The sequence below is a fragment of the Platalea leucorodia genome (assembly GCF_965183815.1).
Source record: "Platalea leucorodia genome assembly, chromosome: 5".
Lineage (NCBI taxonomy): Eukaryota > Metazoa > Chordata > Aves > Pelecaniformes > Threskiornithidae > Platalea > Platalea leucorodia.
In genome coordinates, this window is record NC_138827.1 from 34,657,788 (window position 1) to 34,670,267 (window position 12,480).

At 39.3% G+C, this 12,480-nt stretch overlaps 1 protein-coding gene across 1 annotated transcript in view; it reads right to left on the reverse strand.

The window, feature by feature from the left end:
* LOC309590942 (vitellogenin-1-like) overlaps positions 1–12,480 on the reverse strand; it is a gene marked incomplete at both ends in the record, with an annotated part of 44,447 nt that overhangs the window by 12,507 nt on the left and 19,460 nt on the right. The window contains 12 exons of the mRNA XM_082312543.1: positions 821–877; positions 960–1,258; positions 1,397–1,868; positions 2,492–2,661; positions 3,535–3,751; positions 5,343–5,487; positions 10,578–10,763; positions 10,876–10,969; positions 11,064–11,253; positions 11,519–11,638; positions 11,725–11,826; positions 11,913–12,037. Of these exons, the coding sequence (XP_082168669.1) occupies positions 821–877; positions 960–1,258; positions 1,397–1,868; positions 2,492–2,661; positions 3,535–3,751; positions 5,343–5,487; positions 10,578–10,763; positions 10,876–10,969; positions 11,064–11,253; positions 11,519–11,638; positions 11,725–11,826; positions 11,913–12,037 (2,177 nt within the window). The remainder of the gene's footprint in view (positions 1–820; positions 878–959; positions 1,259–1,396; positions 1,869–2,491; positions 2,662–3,534; positions 3,752–5,342; positions 5,488–10,577; positions 10,764–10,875; positions 10,970–11,063; positions 11,254–11,518; positions 11,639–11,724; positions 11,827–11,912; positions 12,038–12,480) is intronic.

Here is a 12,480-nt window from a genome sequence, read left to right on the forward strand (position 1 = left end):
TGTCCTCGAGCACCACATCTACCCTACTTTTAAATACCTCCAGGGATGGAGACTCAACCACTTCCCTGGGCAGCCTGTTCCAATGCCTGACTAACCTTTCAGTGAAGAAGTTTTTCCTAGTATCCAACCTAAACTTCCCCTGGCGCAGCTTGAGGCCATTTCCTCTCCTCCTATTGCTTGTTACTAGGGAGAAGAGCACATTGTCCAGGTCTAATGTTAGGGAAAATAAAAACTGACACTTAATAAGAGGTCAAACATATCCATATTTTTTAGAAATAAAAAAGAGATTACAATTTGTTTAAAAACACGTAAATCATCTTCCTCTTTCATAAGCAGGATACACAATAACTTTACAAGTAACACCCACAAAAGGAACTACACTATCATCCTTCTAATATATACTTAAAATACGTCTGTGCCGTAATGCACACTGAACCTGGTTCCTGATGCAATCCACATACGTGACGATTTCACCACGATGGTCTAAAAACTATGGACACAGTTATTTCTATTGGAAGATCCTGCTGTTTTATAATTTCTGCATGGTCTTTGTTAACTTAGCTTTGGCTGCATTGTATAGCATCTGGTCCAAAGGTCTCCTGACCGAAATGTGAGGATTGCAAGTGCTGCAACAACAGAAGGATGTAGTGTAATAGTCGGTATTTTAGTAATAAATGTGCTTATTTTAGCCATCGTCAATGTTGATATTGGACAGTATGGAGTGCTCAAGTGAAATGGACCAAACAAAGCCCTTCAGTAATATGCTTGATCTTATCAACTGTAGCCACCACAGGAAAGTTCTCTTGAATTAGGGACCTACCCAATGGACGTAAGCAGACCTGAAACGGAGCCGGTATACTTTTGGAAGGTGATATTCCTGCAAAATTCCAAAAGAAGTTATTACTTACAGCTCAGTAAGGATCACCTCCTAGCAGAAGTCAAAGCACTGAAAATTTTACCCATTCTGTAGAAACGTTGTAACTACTGTGACTGTTAAATTGGGACTTGACATGTTTCGGCTCAGCTTGTCTGTCATATTTTCTGTGGCGATGGGAGACACCAACACTTTCACTGCTGCTGCTGGTGCCGCTGCTGGTGCTTCTGCTGCTACTGAGGCTACTCTGTGTTTTATACTTCTGCTCACGGACCCTTCTCTCTCCTTCAGCAGCACTGGCATGTGGAAATGATGTGGTCTTGGACTGCTTCTTAGCCTTATGCTTTATACCAGATGCTTTGCTACTGCTGCTGTTGCTGCTACCTGTGCTGCTACTGCTGCTGCCTTTCCTGCTGCTGCTACTGATTCTGCTGCTGCTGCTGCCCTTGCTGCTGCTACTCCTGCTTTTGCTGCTACTACTACTACTACTGCCCTTGCTGCTGTTGCTGCTGCTGCTGCTACTGCTACTGCTACTACTGCTACTGCTGCTGCTGCTGCTGCTACTGCTACTTTTGCTACTGCTGCTACTGCTACTTTTGCTACTGCTCTTACTGCTACTGCTTTTGCTACTGCTCTTACTACTACTGCTTTTGCTGCTGCTACTACTACTACTACTGCTTTTGCTGCTACTACTACTACTACTACTACTGCTTTTGCTGCTACTACTACTACTACTACTGCTTTTGCTGCCACTACTGCTTTTACTGCTGCTACTGCTGCTACCACTACTGCTGCTGCTGCTACTGCCACTGTCCCCAAAGGGGTAGAATTTCTTTCCTTTGGCTTTGGACTGTCTTGTTTTCAGATTTATCTGGGTGCCTCCCGGTGATGCTCTGTTGTCAGAGTTGCTGCTGGAGGGGCTGCTCGTTGTATTCTCGGCACTTCCACTGGTGCTGCTGGCACTGGATGATGAGCTTCTGGATTTCCTTGTCCCCTAGTCAATGGTACCATTGGAAAAACAAAATTATTTTTCTGTGTTCCTGCAGAAGGCTGTAAGTAAAATCAGATACGGAAAACTATGAATCTCTCTGCTGCCTTGGAAGACAAAATGTATGCCTGATAGCATTCTTGCAATACATCACAATAAGGCAAATTCATAATAATGTGTTAAAACCACACATAAGTAGACAATGCCCCAAAACCTTCTGTAATAATGAACATGTGTAGGAATTGTCCATCATACAATTATATGTAACTAATGTTGGTAATGACAGTGCTATAGCTGTGACTATCTCAGGACAAGTTGTGTAGGTAAGTGTCGTAGCTTTTTCCTACAGTTGCAGTAGCTGGAAAGAACAGACTACCTTTTGGGCACACAACAGCTATTTTATGTTTTTCAAGAGATTTTCAGAAAAATGTACAAAACCAACCTGCTCTTTCTAACGTCTTTCATCTGCAGAAGAGATGAATGCAAACAAAAGACTACCCAAAAGACTGTCTTTTCCGACTTTTGTATACTATCTAAACAAAGGAGGCTACTTAGTAGAAAGAACTATAAATAACTAAACTTTGTGTAATGTCTCCCACAAATCTAGAAATGGATTTTTACAGCAGTACCTGATAATCAGTATCATCAAGGATTTTCTTCACTCTTTTAATTGCTGCTTTGCTAGAAGATACTCGTGCCTCTGGATCTTCAAATTTTACTAAACGTACCATTTTTGTAGGAGCTTGATCTCCTGTTTGAATTGTGACTTGTATTTTTTCAATAGGTGCCTCTGTGTAAACTGAAATTGCATGACAATTAGTATTACTGTTATTATTAGCAACTGAATAATAGAATAAGCCAATTTTTGCTATAATTTATTTAGCTATTCTTCCCCAAATGAAAATGTAAGTGTTCATTGATTATTTTGAGCAACTTTTAGTTAAAAAATTTCTGTAATAGCTAAAGCACATACTGGCAATAACCAAATTTTAAAATATTAGCATGATAGTAGATTCTTTTCAAGTCAATAAACAGAACGATCAACAGATTTAAGTCAAGTGAACTGGATTGCCTAACTAGATAACACTATGGGATAGCGAATTAGGCATCAGAGAGGAATTGAGGCTCAACTCTTGAATTGTAAAGAATGGCCCAATTGTTAGGCCATTAGTTTGATACTTAGGAGACCTAGATTCAGTGGCCCGCTGTGCTTTTACTTCTTATGATCATGGATTAAGACATTAAGGACTAGATCCTGGCAAGGTTAATCCATAATTCCCTTTAAGAGCCTGGGTTTTTAGAGTGTAGCTACAGGACACTGCATCAGATCTGTTGCCCATGTCCAATTGCTCTGTGCTTGCATCCCAAATCCAATGATTCAGGATGCATCAGACACGCTCTGCAGGCACAGATCAGCTCTGCTTGACGCTGGCCATGCTGAGTGGCATTGCTGGGAGAGCCAGGAAATTGCTGCTCGGGTGAGTTGGGGAGAAATGGATTCCTGCTACAAGCGTAGTCTGTTGCCAATACTGGCATGGCTGGTAGGTCTAACAGTAGTTTTAGTGGTACTTAAGATACAAAAGATATATATGTACATATACAAATACACGTGTATATATACACGTCTACCCACCCACCCTTTACTTTCTTTTTTGAGCACAGTTGTATTTACCTGGCTTGAAGCTCATTCTAAGGGCATGCTCTCCAACTAGGTAATAAAGAGGCACATTTTTGATAAATGCTGCATGTACACTTTTCCTCTCAATGCACACTTGAAACCCAAATGTACTTGCATTGGAACACATGGACTGAACAAATGGCTCCTTTCGGGAAGAGTGTCCAAAGGAAAAGGAATTTCCCGATGAAATATCTTCTGCAGACTGTCTGTCCTATTAGATAATATGCAGGTCAAGTTAAACTGGACAACAGTAAGAGGAATACTTGCATGTTATGAGTCCTGTTTCAGTAATAGTTACATGTATTGTGAAGGAGGGATTAAAACAGTTTATTTGGGATAGCAAGGCCATGACATAGGACAACCTGGTTTTCAATTGGACAAAATTATCAACTGAATGGCTTGATTAGACTACCTAGTGTAAAAAAGAGCTTCAGGCTATAAGAATGGAAAATTATATCACAAATTAATTCTAAATATTTAATTTTGTTTTCATGGAGTATTAGACAGTGCTAACAGGTTCTTGATAAATCTGAGTGTGCTCTACACCGATCGGAGTTCTTTCCTTTGATTTACAATTGGGTCAAACAACAGAACCTTCATCTATGTCCATGAAAATTCTGTCTCAGTTGAGGTCTGACATGAATGTGAGACTATATCAACTAGATGGTCAAAGCATACCAGATGTTAGAAATTTCCACTCAAAACTATGTAATTTACATGTGCTAAGCAATGCTTGCAGAAGAACAAATTAAAATTAATTAAAATTAGAATCAAATCCATGAAATGAACACTATGATTTCCTGGAGCAATGAAACAAATAGCTAAAGACACATAATCATAAGCTTTCATTTCTCATGTAATACAGGTTTGAAATTATTTTTTTACTCAGTTTATCATGTCTCAAAAGATTCCAAACTTGTATGAAGCCCACTGAAAAACTGGAATTTTAATGCTCGTATTTTCTTTCCAAAGGAAATTCTAATGATACTGGGAAATGCTCCAGTTAGTGCCATTTTTCAGTTGCTGTTCATTTAAGAATAACTGTGGAGTGCTGAGTTTTCAAGAAGGGCAGCACACAGGTGCAGAGAAGAATAACGTTGCTTGTTCCAGGATATTGCAAACTGCTCTCACTGACAGTATATTTGCCTATTGACTTCTCCATAGGAAAATGCTGTACTCACGCTCTGTTCATCTCTTATTTTGTCTGAAAAACCATCGGAGCTGCAGGACAACAATTAAACCAGAATAGGACAGTGTATTCCTCACCTCTGTCAGTCTTTCACTGAATGAATTGTCACGGTGATGCATTCACAACGCTGTCCATCATAGAAAGCCTGTACTGGCTTTTACAGAAAACTGTAGCTCGGGAAGTCATTTGACTTGACACACAGACTGCCATCCATCCTTGAATCAGGATGCTTATAAGCATTAAATTTGGCTCTACAAGTTGAGCAATGGAGCATCTCATGGAACATTTGTGGCTGCCCCAAGAATGTGACGCTTGCATAATGGTTGCAAGGTGTTTTAAAGATTGCGGGCCTATCCTGTAGATGGCAGTGTAAAATTAATTACCAAAGAAAATGCTTTTGCTTTTGAAAAAGTGTTACAAGTCTGATGTATTACACTCCAGATTTTAAAACAATGTTACTATAGGGCTATTTGTGTTATTAGATTGAACCTGACTTATTTTGAGCGAAGCAGCTTTGGTCAGAGATGAAGTGTACATTTTTCTATGGAGAAAAGAAATCATCTCCCACTGATTAAGAGCCCAAAAAAGAATAGTCAGACACTACATCATTTACCCTGATGTTATCAGTCTCGCCTGATGCAGAATCTGAATTGAAGGACATCTTCATTATGTCAGGCACTGCTTCAGGGAGAAGAACTGGAGTCATCTTACTAGCAGTCAAATCCCCAATATTTCGTGTAACAGCAAATGTCTTAGACCTGCAGAATAAACATTAGAGGAAACCTGTATTGATAAGGCACTGCTGAGGAAAAGACCTGGATACTGCCTTGTAGCACGTACTCAGCAACAAGTATCATACCTTGCAAATTGCTTTGTAGATATTTACAGCATCTTTCCTGTTAGTTGTATTTTCAAGGACTGTTAAGAGTGAATAAAGACACGGACCAATCTCAGGGGCAGATAGCTCAGTTAGGCTTTTAGAATCACGTGTACAGGTTAAAAGCATTGTAGTTGGGATCTCCATATGCCTAACACCTTGAACAGCCCACTTACTTAGAAGCCTGGATGTGGATTACATCATTATTAAATTTTTGAGTCTCCTATTTCGATCTTCTAGACTTTCAAATTTTTAAACTCATCTTCTGTGTGTTCACTGCTAAACTTAGTTCTCATTTCCTTTGACATTATATTTGTGAAAATACTGCTACAACTTCAAAAAAACCCCTGGGAACTGGTGGCTACTGAATGCTGTTTCCTGTGTAACTTTTGGTAAAGCAGAATTAAACAAAGGAGCCTGAAATCATTAAAGCAAGTTTCTTCAGCTTGATCTAAATTCCCTGGTACTCATGGCTTGACAAGACATCAGAAGGAGATGTGTAGGAAGGTTAAGAATCTATTCACATAAATGTCTTCAGTATATTGTTTCTGGTATTGTGGACTCTAAGAGTATTAGTCAGGATCCAGGATGAGTGATATAAGTTGCAGCATGAGACTGAGACTCTCATGGCTAAATATCCTGACCCCCTGGCTCCATAGCCCACATTCTTCATGGAAGTTGTTACAGTGCTGCGATAACTATGAGTTTTGTTTTGGGTCAGAGAAACATCTTGAATACTGAACACTTTTGAGAGATGAAAACCTATTTCCCTCAGCTATTAACATTGTGCTAACTCTACCTTATTAGCCATTTATCAGCGCTAACATCCAGCTCAAAATTCCCCACGTGCTGTTTCTCAAGTATAAAGTTGATCTGCTTGCCCTGAGGCTTTTGTGGTCTGCCAATGGAGGTGGCCTTTGTGACAGTGAATGGAAAGATGGCCTGCAAAATGGTCTCTATTTTAATATGGTCCACACTGTACTAGCCTGAGCAATTTCAATCATCTAACCTATTTGAAAGATGAATTTGTATTCATTTGATAGCCCTCTCTTCCTCTTGAAGGCTCCTACCGTGCTGTGTGCACTGTAAAGCACACAATTGCACTTCATGTGGAACACCTCAATAAAACGTGTGTCACCTGTGGGCTTTGTTTTCTTTTCCATCTCTCTCTTTTTTTAGATAAGGATATGACAGCAACGCTCCACGCTGGGTGATAGGAGAACCTTGAAGAATGGAATCTGAAATAAAATATTCTCCCTAACAAGCTGAGGGGATAAAAGAAAATACAAATCAACTTGCATTTCAGATGGCTCATCTGGGTAAAGGGACAAAAAGGGAAATGGCTTTTATTTTAATCCCATTCAATAATTCAAATGACCACTGAACTGCAGGCTGGGTCTCCAAGCAGAAAATCCTGGGGTTTCTTTTCCAATTTTTTTTAGTATTTTTTATGCCAATAGTCTACTCCTGCCACCTAATGAAAGTGGAGGATCGATTCCTCCCTGTTGAGCACAGAGAACCGACAAATGTAGCTGCATCACAGGTGACACATGTCAATGTCTGCAGAATCACACGGCACAGTAAAAATAGGCTACAAGAGCCAGCTCTGGTGCTTTAACAAGAAAAACAGTCACAAAGAAGGCCTAAAGCTATGGTATGAAAGAATCTGTTCTCTCTGATCCCACACAAGGGAGAAAAAATAAAAGGGAGATTTTCCAATATGTATTAGTGTATTTTTTGGATGAGAGAAGAAGCTGTGCTATAGTATAAGCCAAATTCACTGCAGGGGTAAGGGACAAGCAATTCAGCTATGTTGGGCCCACTGATGTTGCAGTGAGCGTGGCCCTACATACATCCCTAACATGGGGATAGAAGAGCTCAATGTCTGCTTAAAACAAACAAACAAAAAAAATCAACGAAAAACTATTTTCCCAGGTTTTAAAGCACAGCATGACATCGTATCTAAATAAATGAGAAGCAAGAGACAATCCTCCAACCAGATCTTTAGCTCTCTTTCTGCTGTGGTGAAATGAAAATTTCTGCCTTTCCTACGCATCATCCTTCTGACCTTGGTGCAAAGGTGTTATAAAAACAGAGACTTGGAGCACCAGTCATTTTCCCTTCTCTGTCCCCAAACACACTACGCTGCCTTGTGAGCTCAGAGCGTATGCTGGCTCTTCTGCATTTTCCATTACACATGCTGTGTACATGTTGTACAGTGCTGTAATTTTATAATTAATCTTATAAATAAAATGCCCATGTGAAGCAATTTCTGCTTATCCTGCACTTAAAACAAGCAAAAAAGCCCTATGATAGAAGCTCTATTCAAGATTATGTATATACTTCAGTAGCCTGTCATTATGAATATGTGATATATTTGCAAAGTGTGTTCTCTGGCAGATCTCCATATTTACACTTTAATCACAGGGCTCTAATTTTTCCCTGAAATTTATTTGATTTTTACTTCTTCCTGTAAATTGTGTTTAAAAGTATGTTTAAGTAGCCATCTGTAGTATACTGAATAATTATGTTAAAAGAGCCTTAAAAATAACTATTATTTTTAATTAAATTTAACTTTGATAGGATTGAATTGAAACACATGCTATATATTCTCTCCATGGTATGATTAACTATTTTGCTCTGATTTTTGCTATAAAGAAAGTCGAGTCCGTAATGTGCTGATTTGTCTTGGGAATGCAATCTCTCTATCACCAAAGTTTTCATTATTTTTTTTCTTTAGAGTCTGCGATTGCTCACCTGAGTTTCTCTTTGGCTCCTGAAAATTTATATAAATCCCACAGCTGTGACAGGTTATAACCTGTACAGTTTGTAGGATATAAGTGAACTTAATGCTGTCGAAGACTGCTTCCTGTGTCTGCATGTGAGAGATGAAGGGGAAAATAATATCACATCCTGACTAGCTTTAATGGCATGGTACTATGGAAAGTAACCCACTGATCATCAAAACAAAGTGCCCAATACTAAAACATTTTGAACAGAGCTCACAAACAAATGAAAGAGCAATAGCTTTCTAGAACCATTTCTTTAAATGGGGAATTTAAAGCTAACAAGGGAAGGTGTCAGAATATCTCTAAAATACTGAATTCAATATAGTCTTTATTCTTTGATGGATCTATGCAAAAGGAAGAGAAAGTCTATGTTTAACTAAAATTTTTGACTCATTCTCTATAGAATATATATGCATCCTTTCTCTCTCTATCATGCCCGCTTGTTTCTCTTCATACCTTTAAGATTTTACTTTGCTTGGTCTTTGACCTCCTCAGTGATGTGGTTCAATGTTACATTCTCTAGTTATTGCTTTGCCTTCGCTTGTACTCATTGCTGTTTCATTGCTCTGTGCAGTTTCCGCTGACCATTTGTTTTGTAACGGTGAACGGGCATGCTTTTTGGAGAAAAATTGATGGTGCTAAAAGTTAGCTAGTGAGTATTAGCTTTCTCGTATACTTGGCATTATAGAGCTATTTCCGACTGACTACTTCACTTTATAAATGATAGTGCTGCAGGGTCTAGAGCAGGGCTTGGGCTGGAACTCATGGACCTCTCCACTGTAATCCCCTGCCTCTGATACTGACTTGCTTTATGCTTTCTGGCAATGCATTTAACCCTTTTTGTGTCTGATTTGATTTCCCCTTAAGCCAAAGGAGAAAAATATTTTTTATTTTGCTTTCAGGGAGGATCCTTCTGCTAACATTTGTAGCTCTGCTTGAAGCTCTAAAGTCCATATCAGTGTCCAATATTCTCATTTCAGTTCAGCATCCTTACTGAGTTCATTAATATCTGCCTCACCCTCTCCAACAGTGAGAGCTAGTGACAGCAGGTGCCTGCTGTCCCTGATGACCTTGGGAGCAGACTGTCTTCACAAGAAACTGGACAAAACTTTTGGGCTGTGGTGCCCCAGAAGCTTACACGCAGCTAACTGATGTTCTATGAACTGCCGAAACCCTCCCTCCTCTGCACAGAGAACTTGAATACAATCACATTTGATGGAGTGGAGGAATCATCTTAGGGAGGAGGATGTGATGTCAAATGCCTACTAGGATGGTCTGTGACCATTGAAGGACAATGGAGAATAATGATCAGCCTAACTGGTGGCTAAACTAAGGAGACATGCAGAGCTTCTCTGGGCCAGCAGCCATCAACGCTAATTGCAGTTGGATCAAGCAACTGAGCTCTTTTGTTAAGGCTGTATTCCTAGAGCAGAAACTTGTTAACATTTCTGTGGATTGTATAATAGCTGATTTCTGTTGTCAGTGATGCTTTTTCCTTTGTGATGAATTTTCGGCTTGTCTTTCTCAGTATTTTTTCATGTGTGCGTGTGTGTAAAGGTTTTCTAAGCTTTGGTCTGCTGCTTTGATTCCTTGGACATACTCTTTCTGTTTCCTCCCTCTCTTTGTGCTTGTATTTCCATCTGTTTTCATTTGTTTGGCATCTGGCTACAACAGTTTTCCAGAGTGTATTGTAATTGCATGCACTGATAATAAATCAAGTAGACCTAACAGGCAAGAAAACCAAATGGTAGTCACAGGGAAACAAGGTAAAAACACAAGAAACACCAAATCCTCTATGCTTCAAGGCATCAAATGCAAATATATATGGGTTATCTCTTATAACTGATAGGATTCAGCTGGCTTATATCTTACCTAGTGTCTTCAGTGCAAGTATATGTATCGGGATAGAAAATTTATGCCATTTGTGTTTCAAATAACTTATGGGTCTCAACAACTGAGAAATGGTCCTAAAGAGGATTTTCAGGTGAAGACCACAGGAAGTAATGCATATTTTCAAGCAAAGTTTTGGTACATGTCACTTAATTTAAAATAAATAAACTACACCAATCATTGCCAGTTACCCAAGCTGTCAGTCAAAGACAAGATCCCTAAGCAAATGTTCTGTTTTATTTGGAAAGACTCTGCATTGCTACATAGAAGGATAATAAGAGCGATGTCTTACCTTACAGTAATTACATTAGTCTCATCTTTACATGGTGGAATTTCAATTTTGATACTTTTTTCCTTCAAATGGACAGTGGCAACAACATTTACTGGTACATGAGCATTCATTTTGGTGTGTGCTTCCAGCCCAGCCTGGATCATGTGTGTGTTGATCCCCATTACAAAGGTCATCTCCTTAGCCATGCTGAAAAAGTAGAATGAGGGTAAAATTATGTTCAGACAGCAAACAGCTGTTGAATTTTTATGGCCTCTGTCACTTGGAAATATAATTCTTTTATTTTATACTAAATATTTACCTTAGACTCATTTTGGATCGCAGCCTAATGTTGGCATTTAGTAAGTCAGTTAATCTGAAATCAGACTTTGGAGAAGGTGTAATCTGTGCTTGGACTATTACAAAGAAAGCAAAAAAAAAGTGTTAAAACACCCCCCACCCCAATCCTGACAAGCATGTTTGTATTGCTCAAGTCTTGAAATATGTTACCATTTCCTGCCACTTTTGTGACAGAAGAGTAATAGAAGCTGGTCTCTGTGGGGAGCCCAGTGCAGGTGGGCATGATGCGACGGATCTCAGCAGACAGTAAAGCCTTGGTCCACTGCCTCCCTACACCACTTTGAAGGCTACTGATTATTCTTCTTATCGAAGGGATTTTTTCATCAGGTCCATACCATGCCTGAAATTACAGAGTTCAACTTGCCTAAATAAGCAGAACTTGAATATCATGATCCGTGTCATTAACTGTGCCTCAGGGGAAGGTCTGCCAGCAACGATTATAACTAATCCTGATCAAAGCTTGACCTTATTTGCCTTGATTAATACTGAAGACAAAACCCCTCTTGAATTAAAAAGTTAAAAAAAAAAAAAAAGGAGTGAATGTGTGAAAGAAACAGTATTTTAAAGCTTTTGATACTTGGGCAGTGGCGTTTTCAAAAGGATACCTGCAATGCATTTTGGATGGCGTTTTTATCAAGTCCGCCAAAGAACAGCTCTTGTCCAAACATCTTTAAGTAGCCCGACACAAAAGGTTTATCACTGGAGAATGCCTTCCAGTCAGAGAGCTGTGTGAGAAGAAGATGAAAGTCTGATTCTTCATAACATTTGGGGAAGCAATACCTTAGAGATTTTCTTTTCCCTGTGGATTTACCGTTTTCAGGATTTTCTTGAAGTCATAGTCAGTCTCCCAGTTCCTGCCAGGAGAGTAACCTTTAGCAAACATCTCCTGCAGTCCTTCAACCATTATTCCCACCTGTGGGAAGTAGTAAAGTGTAAATGCCAGTTGAATGATGGTCATAAGATGCAATGAGAGGGCAAACTGCGGGTAGACCCAATTACCTCTAAGGGATCAGCCACTCTTCCAAGGAAATGTGTCCGCAGCTGGGACATTGCCATCGTTGGAATTAAGCTGCCTGCATTATTCAATACCAAATATTTAGCTGCCAGTCCACTCATAAGGAACTCTGAAGAGAAATAGGTAGTAAACCACAGTACAGTTAGTTTTTAAAGCCACAGTGTGCAGATTGTATCAATTTACTAATTGCATAATTCAACTGATACAGCATGATATGAGAAAGGCCAGAAAACCCAGCTATAAAACTGATGTTATAAAACAGTCATAAACAGAATATGCTGCATTTTTTAACTATTAATGGGCAAAATTACAAGCCCCATGCTCATTGCATGGTGGTTATGCTATTTTTCCAGTTGCTTCTGCTATATCATTTACATCCGGACAGATTCTGTAATGTTAGCTTATGAAATGCTTTTATGAGACATCATTTAGGGCAACTTAACAAAGGGGATTGGAAATGAAAACAGATTTGCCACCCTTTGCTAATAGTTTAGGGAAAGTGATATAGATGTTCTATAAGGACAGATGGCGAGGTGTAGATTTGTCTCTCAA